The 26,364-nt window shown below is 43.1% G+C and overlaps 1 protein-coding gene across 1 annotated transcript in view; it reads right to left on the minus strand.

Moving 5' to 3' along the window:
• Window positions 1-25,596, minus strand: part of CPO (carboxypeptidase O) — a 193,135-nt gene extending 167,539 nt beyond the window's left edge. The window contains exon 1 of the mRNA XM_056535071.1: window positions 25,350-25,596. Within this exon, the coding sequence (XP_056391046.1) occupies window positions 25,350-25,447 (98 nt within the window). The 5' untranslated portion in view covers window positions 25,448-25,596. The remainder of the gene's footprint in view (window positions 1-25,349) is intronic.
• Window positions 25,597-26,364: the final 768 nt, after the last annotated feature.

Genomic DNA, 26,364 nt, shown 5'->3' on the forward strand with positions numbered 1-26,364 from the left:
CCCTGTGCAAATCCCCTCAAATGTACATGGCGCTCAAGGCCCTGAGCCTTGTTGTGCGCCCGCAGAGCATTTTAAGTCCACATATGGGGTAGGGGATAAGTTTCAGATCGCGAGGGGTCAGACCACTGACACGCCCCCTAAATACAATTCTATGGCAGAGCTGGAGCGCTGCCTTCGGCAGTCTCCGGCTCTGCCATAGCGCTGTATTGAGGGGGCCTGTCAGCCGCCGCTTCATGCGGTGGTCAACACGCCCCGTTCCCGCTAGCTGCTGGCGCCCCGTACAGGAGGTCATGGGGGCCCCAGCGGTCGGAACCCCCGCGATCTGAAACGTATCCCCTATCCTTAGGATAGGGGATACGTTTTTAAGGACTGGACTACTCCTTTAAATCTTCACATGATCACATTTAATTTTAGTTTTTTTAGGACTGGACTACTCCTTTAAATCTTCACATGATCACATAAAAGTGTTTTAAGTGTGATAATCTATTATGGAGTCCTTTACCATTCCCAAATGACTAATATGTCATATGAGGAGAGTACCCTCAAAATATGTTCTGATGGCTGTCTAACCACAGGCTTCAGTGCCAGCACTAGCAATTCAGCCCCATGGATATTGCAGAAAATGGTGTTTCTTTGATTTATTGTTACATTATTGATAAAACATGTTGATCCATGGGAAGACAAAAACCCCTATGAGGTGAACACCAGTAACCTCATACTAGGTGAAATATTCCTTCTTTACTCCGAATATAATATATATTTGGATTTTCTCTAGAAATCTAATAATTATAATGTGAAATATATGTGTTTAGGGTTGCCACCTTTCTTGGAAAATATACAGGCTGTGCTAATCTGCATAATTAATTATATATGTTTGACATCACAGGAAGCTCTGCCCATGTACAGACACGTTGTGTCAGGTACCAGCCCAGTTTTGACAAATTAACCTCTCAGCCTCCGGAGTGTGGCAGTAAGGTCCACAGCGGGGGGCTGGGGTGGAATGACAACTCATGGGGACCCCGGGTAAGAGTAGATCATGGATGGCTGCTAGGGTTGCCACCTTTCTTGCCCCAAAATATCTGCCATGCTAATTTGCATAATTAATTATACATGTGTGACATCAACTTAATCCCCCCTCTAATTCCCTTGTGCAATAATCATTCCAGTTGATTTCCCCCATGCCATACTCTTTTACTCATTGTAATTGATCCCCCCCTCTGAACCCAGTATCATAACCATTCCAACTGATTCATCCCCCTCCCACCGATCCCCCTGTGCCATAACCATTTAACCATTTCAGTTGATTCCTCCTCCCCTGTGCCATACTCTTTTACTCATTTTAATTTATCCTCCCACTGACCCCCCTGTGCCCTCGCTTCCTGTACCTACTTACCTGGCCTGTGTGTCTTCAGCAGGCTCAGGCTGCCAGCTTCTCTTGGTGCCGGTGGGCGGAACTGATGAGGGACGTCCTCCTTTGTGGCTCCTCGGCGCAATGTCTTACATCAGTCACTGCAGCAGCACTGCAGGCAGGGCCAGTGCAGCGGGGCTTAGAGCGCATCATTTCATTCTGTCTGCAGTGGCCAGGAGCTCTTTCCTAAAAAATACTGGCTTTTGCATGGCCAATATTTTTTCTACAAATTACCAGCAGAGGCATTCAAATACTGTCTGTAAAATACCGGCTGGGTGGCAATCCTTAGTATGTTAAATAAATCAACCATCATGTGCCAGATAGGCCCATAGTCTGCACATCTGACCACTGTCACTTTAAACATTAATAACTCTGGGATGCTTTTACTTATCATTCTGATTCCGAGATTGTTTTTTCGTGACATATTCTACTTTAACATAGTGGTAACATTTTGTGGTATCTTGCATCCTTTCTTGGTGAAAAATCCCAAAATTTGATGAAAAATGTGAAAATTTAGCATTTTGCTAAATTTGAAGCTCTCTGCTTGTAAGGAAAATGCATATTCCAAATAATTTTTATTTTTATTCACATTTCCAATATGTCTACTTTATGTTTGCATCATAAAATTGACGTGTTTTTACTTTTGGAAGACACCAGAGGGCTTCAAAGTTCAGCAGCAATTTTCCAATTTTTCACAAAATTTCCAAACTCACAATTTTTCAGGGACCAGTTCAGGTTTGAAGTGGATTTGAAGGGTCTTCATATTAGAAATTCCCCACAAATGACCCCATTATAAAAACTGCACCCCCAAAGTATTCAAAATGACATTCAGTCAGCGTTTTAACCCTTTAGGTATTTCACAGGAATAACAGCAAAGTGAAGGAGAAAATTCACAATCTCCATTTTTTACACTCGCATGTTCTTGTAGACCCAATTTTTGAATTTTTACAAGGGGTAAAAGGAGAAAATGTATACTTATATTTGTAGCACAATTTCTCTCAAGTAAACACATACCTCATATGTCTATGTAAAGTGTTCGGCAGGCGCAGTAGAGGGCTCAGAAGGGAAGGAGCGACAAGGGGATTTTGGAGAGTACGTTTTTTTTAAAACGGTTTTTGGGGGGCATGTTGCATTTAGGAAGCCCCTATGGTGCCAGAACAGCAAAAATCCCCCACATGGCATACCATTTTGGAAACTAGACCCCTTGAAGTATGTAACAAGGAATTAAGTGAGCCTTAATACCCCACAGGGGTTTCACAACTTTTGCATATGTAAAAAAATAAAAATAAAATTTCACAAAAATGTGTGTTTCCCCCCAAATTTCACATTTTTGCAAGGGTTAATAGCAGAAAATACCCCCCAAACATTGTAACCCCATCTCTTCTGAGTATGGCGGTACCCCATAAGTTGACCTGAAGTGTACTATGGGTGAACTACAATGCTCAGAAGAGAAGGAGTCATATTTGGCTTTTTGAGAGCAAATTTTGCTCGGGGGTATGTCGCATTTAGGAAGCTCCTATGGTGCCAGGACAGCAAAAAAAAAAAAAAAACACATGGCATACCATTTTGGAAACTAGCCCCCTTGAGGAATGTAGCAAGAAATAAAGTGAGGCTTAATACCCCACAGGGGTTTCATGACTTTTGCATTCGTAAAAAAAAAAAAAATTAACTAAAAGGTATGTTTCCCCCCCAAATTTCACATTTTTGCAAGGGTTAATAGCAGGAAATACCCCCCAAAATTTGTAACCACTTCTCTTCTGAGTATGGAGGTACCCCATAAGTTGACCTGAAGTGCACTACGGGCGAACTACAATGCTCAGAAGAGAAGGAGTCATATTTGGCTTTTTGAGAGCAAATTTTGCTCGGGGGGCATGTCGCATTTAGGAAGCACATATGGTGCCAGAACAGCAAAATAACCCCCACATGGCATACCCTTTTGGAAACTAGACCCCTTGAGGAACGTAACAAGGGGTACAGTGAGCTTTTACCCCCCACTGGTGTCTGTCAGATCTTTGGAACAGTGGGCTGTACAAATTTTTTTATTTGCACAGCCCACTGTTCCAAAGATCTGTCAGACACCAGTAGGGTGTAAATTCTCACTGCACCCCTCATTACATTCCGTGAGGGGTGTAGTTTCCGAAATGGGGTCACATGTGGTTTTTTTTTTTTTTTTTGCGTTTGTCAAAACCGCTGTAACAATCAGCCACCCTTGTGCAAATCACCTAAAATGTACATGGCGCACTCTCCCTTCTGGGCCTTGTTGTGCGCCCCCAGAGCACTTTTTGCCCACATATGGGGTATCTCCGTAGTCGGGAGAAATTGCTTTACAAATTTTGGGGGGCTTTTTTCCCCTTGCCCTATACTTTTCATTTTGGAAAGAGGTAAACACCAGCATGTTAGTGTAAAAAGTTTATTTTTTTACACTAACATGCTGGTGTAGACCCCAACTTCACCTTTTCATAAGGGGTGAAAGGAGAAAAAGACCCCCAAGATTTGTTAGGCAATTTCTCCCAAGTACGGCGATACCCCATATGTGGCCCTAAACTGTTGCCTTGAAATACGACAGGGCTCCAAAGTGAGAGCGCCATGTGCATTTGAGGCCTGAATTAGGGATTTGCATAGGGGTATTCTACGCCAGTGATTCACAAACAGGGTGCCTCCAGCTGTTGCAAAACTCCCAGCATGCCTGGACAGTCAACGGCTGTCCGGCAATACTGGGAGTTGTTGTTTTGCAATAGCTGGAGGCTCCATTTTGGAAAGAGTGGCGTACCAGACGCTTTTCATTTTTATTGGGGAGGGAGGGGGGCTGTGTAGGGGTATGTGTATATGTAGTGTTTTTTACTTTTTATTTTATTTTGTGTTAGTGTAGTGTAGTGTTTTTAGGGTACAGTCACACGGGCGGGGGGTTACAGCGAGTTTGAGCTGCAGCGCAAAATTTGCTGCATCACAAACTTGCAGCCCGATACTCACTGTAAGCCCCTGCCCATGTGAATGTATCCTGTACATTCACAGGGGGGGGGGGGGACCTCCAGCTGTTGCAAAACTACTACTCCCAGCATGCCTGAGAATGTTTGGGAGTTGTGGTTTTGCAATAGCTGGAGGCACACGGGTTGGGAAACACTGAGTTAGGAAACAATGTTTCCCAACCAGTGTACCTCCAGCTGTTGCAAAACCACAACTCCCAAACATTCTCAGGCGTGCTGGGAGTAGTAGTTCGGCAACATCTTTAGAGCCAGATGTTGCCGAACTACAACTCCCAGCATGCTTGGAGTTGTAGTTTTGCAACATCTGGAGGACTACAGTTTGCAGACCACTAATACAGTGGTTCCCAATCTGTGCCCTTCCAGATGTTGCAAAACTACAACTCCCAGTATGCCAAAACTGTCCAGGCATGCTGGGAGTTGTAGTTCTGCAACATCTGAAGGGCCAAATGTTACAGAACTACAATTCCCAGCACGCCTGGACAGTAAGGTCATGCTGAGGATGTGTAGTTTTGCAACATCTGGAAGGGCACAGCGGTCCAAAAACTGTGGACCTCCAGAAGTTGCAAAACTGCAACTCCCAGAATGCCCAGACGCCAAGGACTGTCTGTGCATGCTGGGAGTTGTAGTTTACAGGGTCCCAATACAGCAATGCATGTCGCTTTACGGCGACGTGCATTGCTGTAAAGGGCCCGACCGTGGCTGAAGATATACTCACCTGTCGCCGCCGCCATCTTCCTCGCCGGGATCCGGGTCTTCAGGGACGAGGTAAGTACCGGGGCTGGTCCCCAGCACTCCCCCGTCCCCCGCCGCGTCCTCCGGTCTTCCTCCCGTCCTCTCCGGACTTCAAGGGGCCGGGCAGCACGGGAGGAAGTAACCGCCCCCCCTCCTGCGATTGGTCGGTTAACTAACCGACGGATCGCAGGGAATAGGAGGAGGTGGCAGGGTTGCCACCTCGCTCCTATACGTTAGCATGGTCCTGGCTGTCTGTGACAGCCGGGATCATGCGAAATTACTGGGCGGTCGGGTCCCAGAGACCCAATCAGCCCGGTATCGCCGCAGATCGCAAGGGCGATTTCCCTTGCGATTTGCGACGATCGCCGACATGGGGGGCCTACATGGCCCCCCTCGGCGTTTGCCCTGGATGCCTGCTCAAGGATTTCAGCAGGCATCCAGTTCCGATCTCTGCCCGGCGCGCGTACGGGGACGTCCTGGGTCCTTAAAGCCCAGGGTGCGGGGACGTCCCCGTACGTCCTGGGTCCTTAAGAGGTTAAAGGGGTACTACTTTTCTGACAACTTATCCCCTATCTAAAGGATAGAGGATAAGTTGCCTGATCACGCGGGGTCCCGCCGCTGGGGACCCCCGCGATCTTGCACGCAGCACCCCACTCTCATCAGGCCCCGGAGCGAACATCGCTTCTGGTCTAATGACTACCGATCACGGGGCCGGAGTATAGTGACATCACAGCTCCGCCCCCATGGGGGCAGAGCTGTGACGTCCTGTTCACCAGCCCTGTGATCAGACCCGGAGCGGATGTTCGCTCTGGGGCCTGATGATAGCGGGGTGCTGCGTGCGAGATCGCAGGGGTCCCCAGCAGCGGGACCCACGCGATCAGGCAACTTATCCCCTATCCTTTAGATAGGGGATAAGTTGTCAGCACAGTAGTACCCCTCTAAAAAGTAGAATAGAATTGCACTATGCTGGAACATAAAGTCCTATCTATAAGTTGAACAGCTACGACAGACCTCACCAGACCTTAAAGGCTGACAACACAATTAACAAATTAACCCTAAAGCAAGGATACATGTACAGGTCCAGAAAAACTGGGATTAGCCAAAATAACACCTCACATGCAGAGCGTGAAAAACTTGGAAAAAAAATTCTTCTGCGGTGGCGCTGCCTTGATGGATTCACACGCGGAGTCAGGTTCAGGTACAAGTATCATGTATTTTATTCATACACGGAACCAGTACAGGAAAATTCAAGGCGCATTTCGAGGGTATGTTCCCTCTTTTTCAATTGCAAACAGTGTACAGAAGCATCACAGTGAGGATTTAAATATACAAAATTCTGGCACCAAAGACGGCGGAAGGTCGGGGGTCAAGTTGGGCGGCACTAGGGGTCGATGCTGTACACCTTGGGATACAGTATTAATATATGTGGGAAGAATACATATACATTCAAATAAACACAAGATTAGTATGTTGTTTCTATTCCTCTATATTCACATTTACCGATTAGTTTTGAAGTCTTATTGTATTCTGTGTTACACTGTATATTTTGGATATCTTGACATAAAGAAAGTAACAGGATTTCCCCGCTGAAACATTCGTAAAAGAATTGACCAATCAGATGGCGGAGCTGTGGTGATGTAACTCGGTGGCGACCAATGGTGTGTGCGTCTGATATATTTTTTTGAATACAATGTTCTTCAGCGGTTTGTAGCGGAACACGTGGTTAATGAGCGACCAATGGGAGCACGGACCTCGGTTTGTGTAGTATTGTGTTTCATGACGTATGGTTCATTGATCCCATTGGTCGGAGGAGTGGCCAGTTCTAGTCGTATCGCGGATGGCATACTGACCAATCACAGTGGCGCCTACTGTGTTGGTGTAAATGATGGATAGAGATCGGCAGAGATTTTGGTTTTTAGTTTCAAATATTTTATGTGTATTGGCCAATCAGCTAAGTCTTAGTGATGCCTTAGTGACCAATCAGATGGTCTTCTTTGGTTCTACTGTGTTTCTTTTGACAGCAAATGGGGCTTCTTCTCGTGATGTTGCTTAATCCAATAACATTTCTGTCTATTTTGGTGCTGTGTGGCGCTGGGCTTTTTGAAAGCTGATGATGTGAACTTCAGTAATTCTGCTGTTGAATGACATGAAGAGGGTTATTGTGGATCATCGGATTATGTGGTATGTTCGATGTATTCATTGAAGCCCGTCAGGGTCAGAGTTTTCATTTTGAATATCCAGTAATTTTCTCTTTGGCATAACTGTGTGAATCTTCTGTTGCAGGTTGGTGGAATGTGTTCTATGGGGGTCACTGAAAAATTTGAAAAATCGCAGTTCTGTTTGGCGGATGCATGCCTAGACACACTGTGGAGTTGGTACCCGTTCTTCCCGTTTGAGCATGGTTTGTTGATCCTGCTGCTCAGCATCTGTGTCGTCCTCCCGATATATTGGATGCCGCATGGGCATTCCATTACATAGATGACATAGGAGGATTTGCAGGACATTCGGCTCTTAATTTTGTGGGTTTCTCCTGTTGTTTTGGAGGTGACTTCCTTGCATCGATTTTGTATGTTATTGCAGCATTTGCAGTTGGTTGTGCAGCACTTGAATTAACCTACTATTCCAAAAAGGTTTGCTTTTCTGGTGTTCTTGAGTTTACTTGGAGCCAGGATATTTTTGAGCGATTTGTTTTTCCTGAAGGTGATTTGGGGTCGTGCTGGTAGTTTGTCCTTTAGGAAGGGGTCCGTGAGCAGGATGTTCCAGTGGGATTGTAGAATCTGTTTGATGTTTTTATGATCAATGGAAAAGGTGGTTATGAAATTGTACGTACATTTTTCTTTATCTGGGATTTCGATGTTGTCTGTGCCTTTCGGTTGTAAGCAGCTCTTTTGGTCCGGATCAGTGGCTTTCTTTTTACTGTTCTTGATGAGGGATTTAGGGTAGCCTTTTGCTTTGAATCTCCCGTTCAGAATCTTGCTTTGGGTGTGAAAATCTTGTACAGATACGGCGTATTCGCTTGTATTGGCCGTATGGGATGTTCTGAGTCCATTTTTTGTAGCGGCAGCTGGTGAAGAAAAGGTAGTTGTTTCCATCAACACTTTAAAAAAAGGTTTTGGTTTTGATTCTTTTTTGTGGGTCGTGTGAAACTATTACATCCAGGAATTCTGCATCATTTTGGTAGTGTGTGTGTGGGTGAAATGGACATTCCAGGAGTTACTGTTCGGGGAGGTGACGAATCTGTTTAACTCTTCCGTGTTGCCATCCCATATGATGAAGATGTCATCGATATAATGTTTATATGTGATACAGTGGTGGAAAAGGGGATCACTGTACAGTAGTTCTTCCTTGAAAGCACCCATAAATAGATATGCGAAGCTTGGTGCAAAACGCGTGCGGCCGATAAATGCGCACGATGAATTGGAAGAAGTTGTGTTACAGGATGAATTTGATGGCATCCAGGAGGAATTCTTGTTGGAGTTTCGGCATATGTTTGTCTGTTTGGAGGTAATGAGATACGGCGGATAATCCTAGGTCATGTTGAATGATGGTGTAGAGGGAGGATATATCCATAGTTAAAAAATAGTAATGTTTTTCCCACTGTAGGCCAATAATGGAATTTATGAAATCACTGGTGTCTTTTGTGTAGGATGGTAGTTCACATACATATTTTTGTAGATGTGAATCAATATACTGTGATAGGTTGGATGTTAGTGAGTTGATTGAAAAAGGCATTTGGGACACTTAGCCCACAGAATTACGCGAGTCACTGCCCTCTTTTTTTATTTCTTTACCCTCTCTAGCGCATCTGGGACCACCGTTCACCGGACCCCAGCAACCGATTGCCACTGACGGAAAACCGGTGGAGCCTAGCGACCACGACTTTCTGCTTCCCACCACTATGGATCTAAAATCCACAAGACTGCAAAAAAGACATCTCCTTCAGAAATTTGGTGCAACTACCACAAGGTATACCAACCCAATCTGCTGCAACCAAAGGTAACTGCAGTTCATGACATTGAATTCAAACTGATGTGAGAACTATTTTTTGAATTTGAGAGACTCTCCAAAACTGAGATCCTGCACCACCTAGGCTCTTTTTTTCTCAAAGTGTACCTCTCAGGGAATATATTACCAAGGGGTTTAAGACTACGTGCCGCTGCCTCATTTAAAGATGATATTGAACTGAACAAAAGATGGGACACAGCATTACACAAATGTTCATGTACCTTACTTGATATCTTAGTTGAAAAACGTGATAATTTGGTGCGTACTGTATCTGATAAAATTGACGATTGTATATTTAAACTGTCTGAATTTAAACATCTGAATGAATACACAGGATGGGACAAAACCATCACATCTAAAATACACAAATTTGAAAAAGAGATAGCCACAAAATAACTACACAAACTTAACAGAGACTTATCAGATTACAAAAATAAGAACATCAAATTCTGGCTCAACGAGAACCCAAAAAACACCACCAACACCATAAAACGTGAACCCACCACAACTACAAAAAAATCACAACCACGGGCCCCCAGAACCCGCCACCTGAGTACCAAACCACATACCCACACCACCCCCCGAGCAAAGAAACCAATGCCCGTTCCAAGGAAATTACTCCTGAAACCCACCTCACCAAAAACACTGAGGAAGGTCTCCCAAAAATCCATCCCAAAAGAGCTATTAGAACTAATACCAGAGATACAACCTGAACTCCCCTCGGGACGTTTTACCACCACAGAAGAATCGGAAGAACCAGTTTTTGAGGATTCCCTCATCACTACACATGATCACACCAACTCAAGAAACCTCATTACAGAAATCCTCCAACCATTTCTTCACACCTTGCAATATCTCCACCTCGAATCTAACCACCAGAGAGGACATGCTGCCCCTCAACAATATCACCATCATGTCCAAGTCTTTTTTAGGACTTTCTCCAACCCTGGGCCAGACTCCGGAGAAACATCTGTTTCCAATAGAGATAATACACGTAGCGGCACCAATTCGCCCACAGAAATCAAAAAGAAAAGAAAGGGATGAAGAAGAGGAGGATGAAAAAAGGAAAGAACTAACCCACCACTAAACAAAAATTCTGCCTCCACAACACCAAAAAATCCCGAAACATCAATGGACGTAATAAAGATATTTAATCTATCAAAGAAAACTCTGAACCCTATGGAACTTAATGTCCTATCCAAAGGACTATCGTTTTGCCTATCCAATAGGTCAAATGACTTCAACCTATTCCTGGACCTCAACGCCTTCATCCGCAAACTAACCTTAAAGAGACATTTTAACCTACCCCATATTTTGCAGAACAAAACAGACTTTGACCCCCAAAAAATACAAATATATGACTCCCTTGGAACCACCTCCGGTCAACACTGGGCTGAAACCAAAATCTACCTACTACCCGACACAACATCGGGGAAATTTCATCAAGACTTTCATGGTCGGGGTATTCAAGGACTTTGAAGACCTCACGAAAAACCTTAGCAGCAGATGACTCTATTATAATCAAGGCTGCAGATAAAGGCGGCGGAATAGTCATCATGGATACGGAACAGTACATCTCTGAATCAAACCGTATTCTCTAAGACACCTCCTTTTCTGAAATACTCGACAAAAACACAGCACTTTCATACTCCAGTGAACTATCATCTCTACTCGACACATGTCTCAACAACGGAGTACTCAGGAAACAAGAATTCAACTTCATCAAAATAACAGAACCCGACACCCCCCTTTTCTACCATCTACCAAAAATCCACAAGCACCCTACTCAACCACCCGGACATCCCATCATATCAGGAATCAACTCACTAACATCCAACCTATCAAAGTATATCGATTCACATCCACAATAATATCCTCTAAATATAGTCTATGAGAAAGTGTGGGCACATCTGTATTTTTTTTTTTTTTAAATACAGCAGTAATTCCAATGTTTAAGGGATTTTCCCATTAAATGGGTATTCCGGTGGAAAACTTTTTTTTAATCAACTGGTGACAGAAAGTTAAACAGATTTGTAAATCGCTTCTATTAAAAAATCTTAATCCTTCCAGTACTTATTAGCTGCTGAATACTACAGAGGAAATTATTTTCTTTTTGGAACACAGAGCTCTCTGCTGATATCACGAGTACAGTGCTCTCTGTTGACATCTCTGTCCATTTTAGGAACTGTCCAGAGTAGCGCATTTTTTGATCAAAATGTGTCCCCCCATCCACCACGTGGAGGTGGCCTCACTTCGTATGGGACCCTAACACTCATTTCACTCGCCTCTGCGGGGCATATAGCTTTTGACTATGTAACATGCAGGATCAACTTAAAAGACCTCCTGTGAATAGGGAGCAGTGCACAGAGGGTGCCACTCCCCTTAACTCAAAAAGCAAAAAAAAAGCCAGCACAACTACCTAATACATGGGTGCACGCTGCTGTGGCAAATACAAAGTATAGCCGTGCACCCCCCCCCCCCTGTTTACAAGAGGTTTTTTAACCCCTTAATGACCACAGACGTATATTTACGTCCATGGCCGGCTCCTGTTATGTGAAGCGTGCTCAGCGCTCAGCAACCTGGACCTGCCTCTAATACCGGACATCTTCGATCGGGCTGATGTCCGGTGTCTAAAACGGGAGAAAATAGCTCAGCGGGCTGTTCGGGATTGCCATGGTGAAATTGCGGCATTCCGAATAGCTGAGAGGAAAGCGGGAGATCGCTTACCTTCCTCCTCGCCGTCGGATCGGTTTTCTATTTCTCCAAGCCTGTCATGCAGGCTGGAGCAGCAGAGCACCAATAATACTGATCAATGCTATGCTATGGCCTAGCATTGATCAGTATATGCAATCTAAAAATTGCATGCAATAGTCCCCTATGGGGACTAAGAAAAAAAAAAACAAGTGTAAAAAAAGTTAATAAATTTGATTTATCCCCTTCAGCAATAAAAGTTTGAATCACCACCCTTTTCCCATTTAAAAAAAAATATGTAAATAAAAATAAACATGCGTGGTATCGCCCCATGCGTAAATGTCCAAAATATAAAAATATAACATTATTTAAACCGCACGGTCAATGGCGTACATGTAAAAAAAATTCCAAAGTCCAAAATTACTGATTTTTGGTCACTTTGTATACCCCCAAAAAAATCACATACAATCAAAAAGTCCAATCAAATCAAAAATGGTACTGATAAAAACTTCAGATCATGGCGCAAAAATTAGCCTTCATACATCCTTGTATATATGTAAAAATAAAAAAGCTATATGGGTCAAAAGATTACAATTGTATACATACTAATTTTGGTGTATGTAGTTATAATTTTTTTTAAGTGGTGAAATAAAACTTATATAAATTAGGTATTCTTGTATGGACCAACAGAATAAAGATATGGTGTATTTTTTTTTACCAAAAAGTGCACTGCGTAGAATCAGAAGCCCCCAAAAGTTACAAAATTGCGTTTTTTCCCAATTTTGCCCCATAAATATTTTTTTTCAGATTTTTGCCGTAAATTTTGTGGAGAAATGATTGAGTCATTACAAAGTAAAATTGGGGGTGCAAAAAACAAGCCCTCATATGGGTCTGTAGGTCTAAAATTTTAAGTGTTCTGATTTTTAGAAGGTGAGGTGGAAAATATGAAAGTGCAAAAATGAAAAAACCTGTGGTCCTTAAGAGGTTAAATTGAGCGTATTAGGTCCCATCCGAAGTGAGGCCACCTCCATGTGGTGGATGGGGGACACGTTTTGATCAAAAAGTGCGCTAAGAGTGCTGCTGCAACCTTCTTTTTTGTATAATATGTCAAATGTTCAAGCATTGCAGAAAATGTCCTGTTTGAAAGCTATATACAGGTAAAACTCGTAATGCAACTCGTCTGCGGAAGAAAGCATGAAGTGCTCCAAAATCTCCTGGTAGACGGATGCTTTGACCCTGAACTTAATGAAGCACAGTGGACCAACACCAGCAGATGACATGGCTCCCCAAATCATATAATACATTTCATGAGCTGTAAGCCATAATCATCACAATTAAGACAAATCATGACTTTAACTATCTTGCTTTGCATGTAAGGATAATGAGTCTCTCACTAATATATGCAAGATGTGGAGGAATGTCAGTCTCCGCAAAGATGGCTGAACGGGAGCCCGATAAGGCGTCACCAAAATGTCAACCGCCATTTTGGAGAAGCTTTTTCAGGCTCCCAGTCAGCCATCCTTGTGGAGACTGACATTCCCCGACACAGACATGCGCAGATTGATCTGCTGGCGCTTTCAGATAATCCCACCCCTCTATGACGTAGTCATCATGTGACGCTGGTATCACATACTCCACGTCACATACTTCCATACTCCACGTCAGTTCCGGACATGGAGATCTTACGCATATGTGTATCAAGTGCATGCATTATACTCTTCTGTTCTATTGGCTATTTCTGATTTAAATACCTCCTATCCCGAGTTCCTATCCAGACCTCCTATCCCACCCTTATGTCCCATCCTCATATCCTGTCCTCAGGTGGGACTAATTTGTGATGAAGATATTGTAAGCTGGGTGTTATTTGCAAGCCAGACCGATACACAAAAAGGGTAGATAATAAAAGGGATGTGGCTTAAACAGTGGGCGTGTCTTTGTGAGATGGGGTGTGGATTGCAAGCCGGACTGACACAATCACCAAATCACCAGTAGATGCACAGCAGAGCTTGTGGAGTAAGGTACTGGAAGTCCCATTTCCTTGCATGGGACATGAAACAAAAACTTATCTTTTATATAAGGGTGTAGGTAAGGGTTAATTTAAATATCATATCTTTTTATTTGACATATAAATAATATGTGTACCATGTATTATAGAAATATCTACAGCCGTTTGGAAGTTATGTGGGAACATACATTTCCCATAGATTTCCCATAGACCTTAAACAAAAACCCTGACCCTGGCAAATGGGGGTGAGTAAGAGTTAAATTACCTATCCTATGTTATTGACATATGAGTAACATGTGTGCCAAGTTTCATGTTAATATCATTAGCCATTTGGACGTGATGCTGGAACATACACAGACACACACAAACATACACACACACATTGCATTTTATATATATATAGACTAGCTGAGTAACCAGCGTTGCCCGGTTTTTCCTTCCTCATCCTCATTGGGGAGGAAAATCAACAAAGGAGGAAGCTTTTGACTTCAAATCCCATCCCCATATATTGTTGTCATACCCCGACCTCCTATCCCGACCTCCTATCCTGTCCTCCTATCCAGTCCTCCTATCCTGTCCTCCTATCCCATCCTCCTATCTAGTCCTCCTATCCCATCCTCATATCCCATCCTCCTATCCAGACCTCCTATCCCGTCCTCCTATCTCGACCTCCTATCTCGACCTCCTATCCCGACCTCCTATCCTGACCTCCTATCCCGACTTCCTATCCCGTCCTCCTATCCCGTCCTCCTATCTCGACCTCCTATCCCGTCCTCCTATCCCTTCCTCCTATCTCCACCTCCGATCCCGACCTCCTATTCCTCCTATCTCGTCCTCATATCCCGTCCTCATATCCCGTCCTCCTATCCCGTCCTCCTATCTCGACCTCCTATCCCGACCTCCTATCCTGACCTCCTATCCTGACCTCCTATCCCGATCTCCTATCTCGACCTCCTATCCCGACCTCCTATTCTGACCTCCTATCCTGACATCCTATCCCGACCTCCTATCCCGTCCTCCTATCCTGTCCTCCTATCTCCTCCTCCTATCCCGTCCTCATATCTCGTCCTCATATCACGTCCTCATATCACGTCCTCATATCACGTCCTCCTATCCCGACCTCCTAACTCGACCTCCTATCTCGACCTCCTATCCCGACCTCCTATCTCGACCTCCTATCTCGACCTCCTATCCCAACCTCCTAGCCTGACCTCCTATCCTGACCTCCTATCCTTACCTCCTATCCCAACCACCTATCTCCACCTCCTATCCCATCCTCATATCTCGTCCTCATATCACGTCCTCCTATCCCAACCTCCTAACTCGACCTCCTATCTCGACCTCCTATCCCGACCTCCTATCCCGACCATCCCGTCCTCCTATCTTGACCTCCTATCTCGACCTCCTATCTCAACCTCCTATCTCAACCTCCTATCCCGACCTCCCATCCCGTCCTCATATCCCGACCTGTAATATGTGTACCAGGTATTGAAATATCTCCAGCCGTACAGAAGTTTTGTGAGAACATACATTTCCCATTGATTTGCATGGGACTTTAAACAAAAACCCCGACCCTCACAAATGAGGGTAGTTAAGGGTTAAATTAATTATCCTATATTTTAAGTGGACATATAAGTAACATGTGACCAAGTATTATCGAAATATCCGTTTGGAAGTTATGCAGTAACATATATTTCCCATAGACTTGTATGGGACTTTAAACAAAAACCCCAACCCTGGCAAATGGGGGGAAGTAAGGGTTAAATTACCTATCCTATGTTTGTTGTTGACATATAAGTATATATTTTCACACACATATCAGCTCCTTATTTATTTAATTATATATACATCCTCTAATCATTTATCTTACTGTCTTCTTATTAATTCCTTTACATATTCATCTGTTTTATTATAATAATTTTATTTTAATTTATATACCCCATGAATTTGGTCACCAATCTAATTACTCTACACAAGTTATTATTTACACATACGATGGGGTTTCACTGTTCCCCATCTGCTATTGAATTAATTATATGTCTTCTTTCATTATTTTTATACATATATATGATATATTTTTCTACCACACATTTAATTCATTTATTATTAATTTTTTACAATTTTTAATAATTTGATCATGTTTAATATCATTTTCTCTTTATTATTTTTAGGTATAATAATTATTGTATTTCCCTTTTTTATTTTTATTTTTATTTTATTTTAATTTAATTTATTTTATTTTATTTTTATTATTTTTTTCTTTTGGTTGTGGGTCATCATTTATTACATTCGTATGCCATAATAATTATTCACCATCACTTGTCACTTTTTGTCACTTTTATTTATTCACTAGTTTGTTTTGGTTACTCACCTGGTGGTTTGCTATTGTTGGTGTCAGGTTTCTGCGCTTGCGATTATTGTCCACTATCAATAAAGTTACAATTTTGTTTCGACTGAGACCCTATCATGTGACTACATTTTGTGGTCACATGATATGCTGTCAGACCAGCTGCGCTGGAGATTTCTGGCTACGCCCGCTTGGTCTTGTGCCTCCAGCGATCTTGTGCTGACAGGTCATGTGACCGCATAATGCGGTCATGTGACATGTCACCATCACGGACGCACTAGAGACTTCCAGTTGCGCCTGCGCACCGTAGGGATCCTTGCGTTCCACGCTGGAAAGCACGCCACGGAGATATGTGCTCATATGCACAATAGGAAGTGAGGTCAGTGGTAGCACCTGTGTCTTCACTATGGGCTATGCTACAATTGGAGTATATAGATGCCGATCATAATACTGAGGATCCCATTGGCTAGGGCAGGATATAAAGGTTACAGACTCTCTTAGGTTAGTTACGCCCCCTGAAGAAGCGGCATAACAGCGAAACGATCGTTGGGGTTCAGGTGTAGGTATGGTTTGGCACCCTTTATTGCATAGTTTTGGTTGGCAGCACCCTTGTATCCTACCAGCTATTGTGGTATTTACTCCTGATATTTGCATATTTTGATGTATTTGTGTCCTACCATTTCCCTAAATCTTTGTATGTTCACCAGTGCCTATTCATTCTTTTTTCCAATTTTAATATTTGAAATTTTTTATTACTAAATTGTATTAATAAAGTTGATTTTGTATATTCTATTACTTTGCTGTGTACTCTGTGGTATGGTTCTCTTTTTGGTGTCATAATTACAATTGCATACCTTTACCTACTATATATGTAGGGTTATATTTACCTTTGGTGACATATAAGTAACGTGTGCCAAGTTTCATGTTAATATCTTTAGCCGTTTGGACGTGATTGTGGAACATACATACACACATACAGACACACATACACACACACACACATACACACATTGGGGTATCAAAACCTGTGCAAAGGAAAAGTTGCCCAGTTGGCCATAGCAACCAATCAGATTGCTTCTTTCATTTTGCAGAGGCCTTGTTAAAAATTAAAGAAGTGATATGATTGGTTGCTATGGGCAACTCAGCAATTTTTCCTCTGGACAGGTTTTGATAAATCTCCCCATTGAGCTTTATATATATACTAGCAGAGTACCCGGCGTTGCCCGGTTTTCCTTCCTAATCCTTGTTGGGGAGGAAAATAAACAAAGGAGAAAGCTTTTGACTTCATATTCCGTCCTCATATATTGTTGTTATATCCCAACCCCACATCCCGACCTCCTATCCCGTCCTTCTATCTCGACCTCCTATCTCGACCTCCTATACCGTCCTCCCATCCCGTCCTCCTATCCCGTCCTCCTATCCCGATCTCCTATCCCGTCCTCCTATCCCGTCCTCCTATCCCATCCTCCTATCCTGTCCTCCAATCTCGAGCTCCTATCCCGACCTCCTATCCCGTCCTCCTTTCTCGACCTCCTATCTCAACCTCCTATCTCGACCTCCTATCCTGACCTCCTATCCTGTCCTCCTTTCCCATCCTCCTATCCTGAGCTCCTATCCCGACCTCCTATCCCATCCTCCTTTCTCGTCCTCATATCTCGACCTCCTATCCAGACCTCCTATCCCGTCCTCATATCCCGTCCTCCTATCCTGTCCTCCTATCCCGACCTCCTACCTTACCTCCTATCCCGACCTCCCATCCCGTCCTCATATCCCGACCCGTACCTCCTATCCCGTCCTCCTATCTCGACCTCCTGTCCCGACCTCCTATACTGTCCTCCTATCCCGTCCTCCTATCCCGTCCTCCTATCCCGACCTCCTATCTCAACCTCCTATCCCATCCTTCTATCCTGTCCTCCTATTCCATCCTCCCATCCCGACCTCCTATCCCGTCCTCCTATCCCCACCTCCTATCCTGTCCTCCAATCTCGAGCTCCTATCCCGACCTCCAATCCCGTTCTCCTTTCTCAACCTATCTCAACCTCCTATCCTGACCTCCTATCCCGACCACCTATCCTGTCCTCCTATCCCGTCCTCCTATCCCATCCTCCTTTCCCATCCTCCTATCCTGTCCTCCTTTCCCATCCTCATATCTCGACCTCCTATCCAGACCTCATATCCCGTCCTCCTATCCCGACCTCCTATCCCGACCTCCTATCCCGACCTCCTATCCCGACCTCCTACCTGACCTCCTATCCCGACCTCCTATTCCGACCTCCTATCCCGACCTCCCATCCCCTCCTCATATCCCGACCTGTAATATGTGTACCAGGTATTGAAATATCTCCAGCCGTACGGAAATTATATGGGAACATACATTTCCCATTGATTTGCATGGGATTTAAAAAAAAAACCCGACCCTCACAAATGGGGGTAGTTAAGGGTTAAATTAACTATCCTATATTTTAAGTGGACATATAAGTAACATGTGACCAAGTATTATCGAAATATCTCCAGCCGTTTGGAAGTTATGCAGTAACATATATTTCCCATTGACTTTCATGGGACTTTAAACATAAGCCCCGCCCCTGGCAAATGGGGCTGAGTAAGGGTTAAATCACCTATCCTATGTTTGTTGTTGACATATAAGTAACATGTTTGCCAAGTTTCATGTTAATATCTTTAGCCGTTTGAAAGTTTTTGTGGAACATACACACATACATACATACACACGTTGAGTTTTATAATATATATATATATATATATATATATATATATATAGATATAGATATAGATTATCTCCTTCTCTCTTCTACTCTGTCTCTACCCTTACCCTGCTACCTTTCTGCCCCCTTTGCAGCTCCCCATTACATTATGGAGTGATGACTGATTACTGTCATACCTGAATGACAGTCCTAATTGTTCACATTTATCATCGTTGCTTTGGTAAGCGAGTTCTATAGGCTTTTTTTTTTTTTTGCTTTTGGTTTTGCTTATGTATGACATATTTATCATACTATCACAGGGTTTGATAAATTTGCCTTACATAAGCAAAAATCAATAAATCACTTTTGAATACCATTTTTTTTTAGCACACATAAACAAAAAACAATAAATGACTTCAGAACACCACTTTGTCACCCCACCTCAAGGGGTGCGATATATATGTATGTGTGTTTGTTACATTTATTTTTTACAACTTTTTCCCCCTGAATATAATAACTAGTGTTGAGCGGCATAGGCCATATTCGAATTCGCGAATATTCGCGAATATATGGACGAATATTCGTCATATATTCGCGAATATTCGCATATTCGTTATATTCTCGTTTTATTTTCGCATATGCGAAACTTCGCGTATGCGAAAATTAACATATGTGAATATTAGCATATACAAAATTAGCACATGCAAAAATTCGCATATGCGAAAATGCGCATATGCTAATTTTCGCATATGCGAAGTTTCGCATATGCGAATTTTCGCACGCCAGTCTCACACAGTGGTATTAGAGCCTTCTTTACACCACACAAGCTGGAAGCAGAGAGGGGTGATCACTGTGATGTGTACTGTGAAAAAAAAAAAAAACTAAAAAAAAAAAACGAATATTCGTAATTACGAATATATAGCGCTATATTCGCGAAATTCGCGAATTCGCGAATATGCGATATTCGCGAATAATATTCGAATTGCGAATATTCGTGAGCAACACTAATAATAACCCATTTTTTTTCTTCTCGTTTCAGATCGGTGTATCCTGTGGACGTCTTCAGATTCTGTGGACTATGATGAACAACATTTTTTTGCTTTAATATTAATAAAATGTTTAACAAGGGCTTGTGGGGGAGTGTTTTTTGGAATAAAAGTTTTTTAAACGTGTTGTGTTTTTTTTTTATTTACTTTTCAGGCTTAGTAGTGGAAGCTGTCTTATAGACAGAATCCATTACTAAGCCGGGGCTTAGCGTTAGCCCCAAAAACAGTTAGTGCGGGAAGAGCAGGTACCAACAGACCCATCAAAATCGGCGTTCCTGTGCCTTGGTGGTAACAGCGCTAGCTGTTTTTGGGGCTAACACTAAGCCCTGGCTTAGTAGTGGACTCCATCTATAAGACGACTTCCACTACTAAGCCTGTAAAGGAAATAAAAAAAACCCAACAAAACAAACTTTTATTCCAAAAAACACTCCCCGACAAGCCCTCGTTAGCCATTTTATTAATATTTGAAAGAGAAAAAAACGCTGGTCATCGATGTAGTCCACTGAACCTGAAAAAGTTCTCTGCATACATGGATCTGAAATGAGAAGAAAAAAACAATCGGAAATTGGTTTGTACCTTTATGGCACACTTCCTTTGGGAAAACGTCCATAAAACAGCGTTTCCAAACAAAAGGGCTCTAGCTGTTGCTAAACTACAACCCTCATCATTTGTAATTTAGTAACAGCGAGCCTCCAGTTTAGCAACAGCCTGAGTTTTGCTGTTTTTAAACTTCAACTCCCATGATGGGAGTTGTAGTTCAGCAACAGCTGGAGGCACCCTGTAGCTTAACTACTACTCCCGTGATGGGAGTTGTAGTTTAGCAACAGCTGGAGGCACCATGTAGCTAAAATGCTACTCCCATAATGGGAGTTGTAGTTTAGCAACAGCTGAAGGCTCCCCGTTCCTAAACTACAACCCTCCTCATTTGTAATTTAGTAACAGCGAGCCTCCAGTTTAGCAACAGCTTGAGTTTTGCTGTTTCTAAACTTCAACTCCCATGATGGGAGTTGTAGTTCAGCAACAGCTGGAAGCACCCTGTAGCTAAACTACTACTCCCGTGCTGGGAGTAGTAGTTTAGCAACAGCTGGAGGCACCCTGTAGCTAAACTACTACTCCCGTGATGGGAGTTGTAGTTTAGCAACAGCTGGAGGCACCCTGTAGCTAAACTACTACTCCCGTGATGGGAGTTGTAGTTTAGCAACAGCTGGAGGCACCCTGTAGCTAAACTACTACTCCCGTGATGGGAGTTGTAGTTTAGCAACAGCTGAAGGCACCCCATTTCTAAACTACAACTCCCGTGATGGGAGTTGTAGGTTAGCAACAGCTGGAGGCACCCCTGCCCACCAGCTCATATCCCCCCACCCCATTACCCTCCCAGCTCATCTCTACTCCCCCCCAGCTCATCTCTCCTCCCCCCAGCTCATCTCCCCCCCAAGCTCATCTTCCCCCAGCTCATTTCCCCCCCAGCTCATCTTCCCTGCCCAATCTCAGCTCCGCCCCCCCCAGCTCACCTCCCCCCAGCTCATATCTCCCCCCCCCCAGCTAACCTCCCCCCCCAGCTCATCTACCCCTGCCCGGTCATCTCCCACAACCTCCCGCTTATCTTTCCACCGCCGTACATCTCCCACACCTCAGCTTGCTTTTACAGGACTACAACTCACAGCATGTCCTTACAGTGAGGACATGCTGTTAGTTGTAGTTGCAGCAATGAGCGGGTCGGTGGTAGATGCAGGCCGACCGGCTCCCCGGAATATGAAACTACAGTGTAATTTCACACTTCCCGGTCTGAGCTGTGATTGGCTGTGATTGACCGACCAGCCAATCACCGCTCAGACCGGGAAATATGAGATTACACTGTAGTTTCATATTCTGGGGAGCCGGCCGGCCGGCCTGCATCTACCACCGACCTGCTCGCCGCTGATTATATGTGTTGGATTACCTCTCTGTACGCCCTTTACATCAATGAGGGCGTCCTTCCCCTCCTTGTTTTTTATTATTGTTTGCATATCGAAAACCTTAATAAACATTTACTGTAAAATAAATTTAAAAAAATACCAAGCACCAAAAATGCATTTCAGAAAAATGAATAAAAAGTGATCAAAAGGTGCCATCAAAACAAAAATGGTGCTGTTAATGACTGATCATGGCGTTAAAAATGAGCCCTCATACAACCTTATAAATGGAAAAAAAAGTTATAGGGGTCAGAAAGGGACAATTTTAGGCATACTGATTTTGTTAAAAAAAACGTTTAATTTAAACATTTTTTTTTTGGTAGTACAGTACCGAAAAACGTATCCCCTATCCACAGGATAGATAATAAGTTTTAGATTCCAGGGGGTTCAACTGCTGGAACTCCCCGCAATCTCTTGTACAGGGCTCTGGCTCTCCCTGGGAACACAGCGTCATGGCCCTCGCCCGAAGCATTGGCCACCACACCCCCATCCATATATCTCTCTCATAGGAGATAAGTTTTTCAGTATGAAACCCCTTAAGGACACAGCCCATTTTGGCCTTAAGGACACAGCCAGTTTTATTTTTGCGTTTTCGTTTTTTCCATAACTCTTTTATATTTCCATTGACAGACCCATATGAGTGCTTGTTTATTGCGTGACCAGTCTTTCTTTGTAATGACATAATTCATTTTACCCTAAAATGTATGATAAACCCAAAAAGTATTTTTTTGTGTAAGGAAATTTAAACAAAAATCATAATTTAGCAAATTTGTGGGGGTTTAGTTTTTACGATGTACACTTTACGGTAAAAATTACATGTTTTCTTTATTTTCTGGGTCAATACCACTAAAATGATACCCATGGTTACATGCATTTCTATTATTGTACTGCTTTAAAAAAAATTGAAACTTTTTTTTACAAAATCAGTACGTTTAAAATTGCCCTATTTTGACCACCTCTAACTTTCTTAATTTTCCGTATTCAGGGATGTGTGAGGGCTATTTTTCTGCGCCATGATCTGTAGTTTGTTTTACTACCACTTGCGTATATGTGACTTTTTGATCGCTTTTTATAAAAAAAATGTTTGCAGTTTGATAATGACAAAAAAGCGGAAATTTGGGACTTTTATTTTTTTACGTTTACGCCGTTCACCGTAGGGGATCATTAACATTATATTTTTATAGTTTGGACATTTACACACATGACAATTCCAAATATGTTTATTATTTATTGTTTTTTTATGCTTTTTTTTATTAATATGGGGAAAAGGGGTGATTTAAAACTTTATTGGGTGAGAGGCTTTTTCACATATATTTTTTTTCCCTTTTTTAAAAACTTTTTTTTACATTTATTAAAAACTTTTTTAGTCCCCATATGGGGCTATTAATAGCTATCATTAGATTGCTAATACTGTTCAGTGCTATGTATAGGGCATAGCACTGATCAGTTTTATCTGCGATCTTCTGCTCTGGTCTGCTGGAAGGCAGATCAGTGCATAAAACCCCGGGAGACAGACGGAGGAAGGTGAAGGAACCTCCTTCCGCCATCTTGGCTGATCCCCACGGCAGTGCCTCGGGCGATCAGATCAGCCATTTTAAGTGCCGTACATGCCGTGATTTGTATTGGTCACGGAATCTGAGGGGCTAATGGCAGACATCAGCACGATCGCAGATGTCCGCCATTACTGGTGGGTCTGCGGCTGCTGACAGCCGTCGGGACCTGCCATGAATGAAGCGAGTGCAGCTCCTGCGCTCGCCTCACAGTTGCACCGTAAATGTATGTGTCAGGATTCAGCAGGCTGGTGGTGGATCCTCTGTGTCAGAGAGGGAAAGGCGTGGATCGTACCGGAGGACCGGTTCTAAGTTGCTACTGGTTTTCACCAGAGCCCACCGCAAAGCGGGATGGACTTGCTGCGGCGGTAGCAACCAGGTCGTGTCCACCGGTAGAGGCTCAACCTCACTGACTGCTGAGACTGGCGTGGTACAGGAGGACTAGACAGAGACGAGGTCAGACGTAGCAGAAGGTCAGGGCAGGCGGCAAGGTTCGTAGTCAAGGGCAACGGCAGAAGGTCTGGAAACACTGGTAAAGGCACTCACAAAACGCTTTCACTATGCACTAAGGCAACAAGATCCGGCCAGGACAGGAAGGGGAAGTGGGTATTTATACACATGGAGCATGGAAGCTAATTGACACTGATTGGGCCAGGCACCAATTAGTGGTTCACTGGTCCTTTAAATCTCAGAGAGCCGGCGCGCGCGCGCCCTAGAGAGCGGGGCCGCGCGCGCCGGGACGTGACAGCCGGGGAATGGGACAGGTGAGGAGATTGGGATGCGACCCGCGGGCGGGCGCATCCCACTACGCGGATCGCATCGTCGCCGGCAGTGACAGTGCAGCGCTTCCGGTCAGCGGGTCTGACTGGGGCGCTGGTGAGAGGAGAACGCCGCAAGCGCTCCGGGGAGGAGCAGGGACCCGGAGCGCTCGGCGTAACAGTATGGTTCTGTGTGCCCTTAAGGGGTTAATTTCCTCCCCCAAATAACCATTTTTTTTGTTATCATAACAAAGTACAATTTGTGATGCAAAAACATAACCATTAGGTGGCTGTGGATAAAAAATTAAGTTATGTCTTTTAAAAGAAGAGGAAACAATGAAAACACAAAAATGAAAATTGTCTCCTTAAAGGGTTATACAAAAGGATTATGGTTACATGACTAAAAGTACAAATGAGTCATGGCTAAAAGTTCTAGATGTAATTTGTTCTATCAAAATCCAAAATGTCTGGTAATGTGCGTAATTTTAGGCCTATAACCACTGACAGGGGCCTAATGGAGAGGCTGTAAGATTTTCAGCATAATAAAGCAGAAAAACAGTTTTCTATATGCAGCTCAAATTCATCTACAATTGATGGTATTTACTATGGGCCAAAGTTGTTTGACACACATATAGTGAAACCGAATGGTACAGAGGCTGTACTGAGGCACATGGAGCCCCTACTGATCTGTATTACAGAGCTACTGTATAGACACTCCATGTGCCAGCAAATGACATATTATGGAATTATTTTATCCATTGGATTCATTCGTTCTTTTGCTCTGATGGAGCAAAATACTATTTTCATTTGTTGGCTTCATAAGGAATCGACAGGACAAAAAAACTCTGTATGTTTTTTGTGAAATAGAAGAGATATGGGGGCCTTATAGAAGTTTATAGGTGCTGTGTTATGGCTCTAGAGGTCATGCAAAACTAAAGGACCATCATTTGTGTATGTCCCCAAATTAGGAAGGACAACATGAGGATTACACATAACTGTTATTCGTTCTTACTGTCATAAACTACAGTAAACCTTCTCAAGGACAGCGCAAACAAAGCAAAGTAGAATAATAGAATAATTAAAATCAGGCACAAACAAAGAAACAATGAGCTTCAAAACATATTCCAGCAACAAATGGGTTAAGAGGCACACAGATCCCAGATGTTTACCTGCTAAAGCGTTCCCCTTTTTTCCTCTTCAATCTGTTCTTTGCTGGGATAGAAATGGCCAGAGCCAGCTGCCCACAATCTTGTGTGTTTGGCTCCATTTTAATACACTGGTTACTCACGATGCTCGGGGAGCTGATGTCAGCGCATCAGCAGGGTCCCTGGAGCGTGTCTGAACGGAGCCCATTATAGTGACGATTTGAAGACAGGTTTTTAAAAACAATAGTGACAGAATTAAACAAATGAATGGCGCGCATGGCTAGGTCCTTAGCTGTTCTTTTCCAAACAAAAGAAAATGCACATATGGAGAAAGGCACGCTTTAATTAATCCGATGATCCCTTATTAAAGCTGCAGTCCCACTTACTACAGTGACATACATTGTATCTGCCTTGCAGGAAAACAGTGTGCATCAGTACATTAACTTAGAAAACACGGCTCACAAGATTGATATTAACATAGAAGTAATACAATATTGTCTTTAGTGCTGTTCAATATCTGAAGTAAAAGACTTTCAGCACTTAATATAACTGTTAAGGATTTTAACTATAAGATAATTTTTTGTGGATCACTTCTTCTACCATTATTCTTAAAATATTTTTACCCATAAAGTTTTTGTGTTTGAGGAATAACATTTTTCTTTTGCTTCTATATTTGTTTATACACTGATCAATCATAACATTAAGATTGAATAAACATGGTGTGTGTGTGTGTGTTGCATACGGTTTTTAACAATTACATCAAACCCGGTTTTAATACTTTTGTTCTTTTTTTAAATAAAGTTTCAATTATTCGGTGGGTGTGACTTTAGAATCGCAATGTGCATGTGCAAAGTTTAAAAACATCCGTTTTTTAACCTGAACCAAAAACTGTGGTAGAACACGGTTTTGAATATGGTGGAAAAAACAAACAAACCGTATTACAAACAAATTGCACGCAACCGGATGCATCAGGTTGCATACGGTTTCCAATGCATTGCCTATGGATACGGTTTCCGATACGGTTGCATACAGCTTCATA

Source organism: Hyla sarda, chromosome 8, assembly GCF_029499605.1.
Source record: "Hyla sarda isolate aHylSar1 chromosome 8, aHylSar1.hap1, whole genome shotgun sequence".
Classification (NCBI taxonomy): Eukaryota; Metazoa; Chordata; class Amphibia; order Anura; family Hylidae; genus Hyla; species Hyla sarda.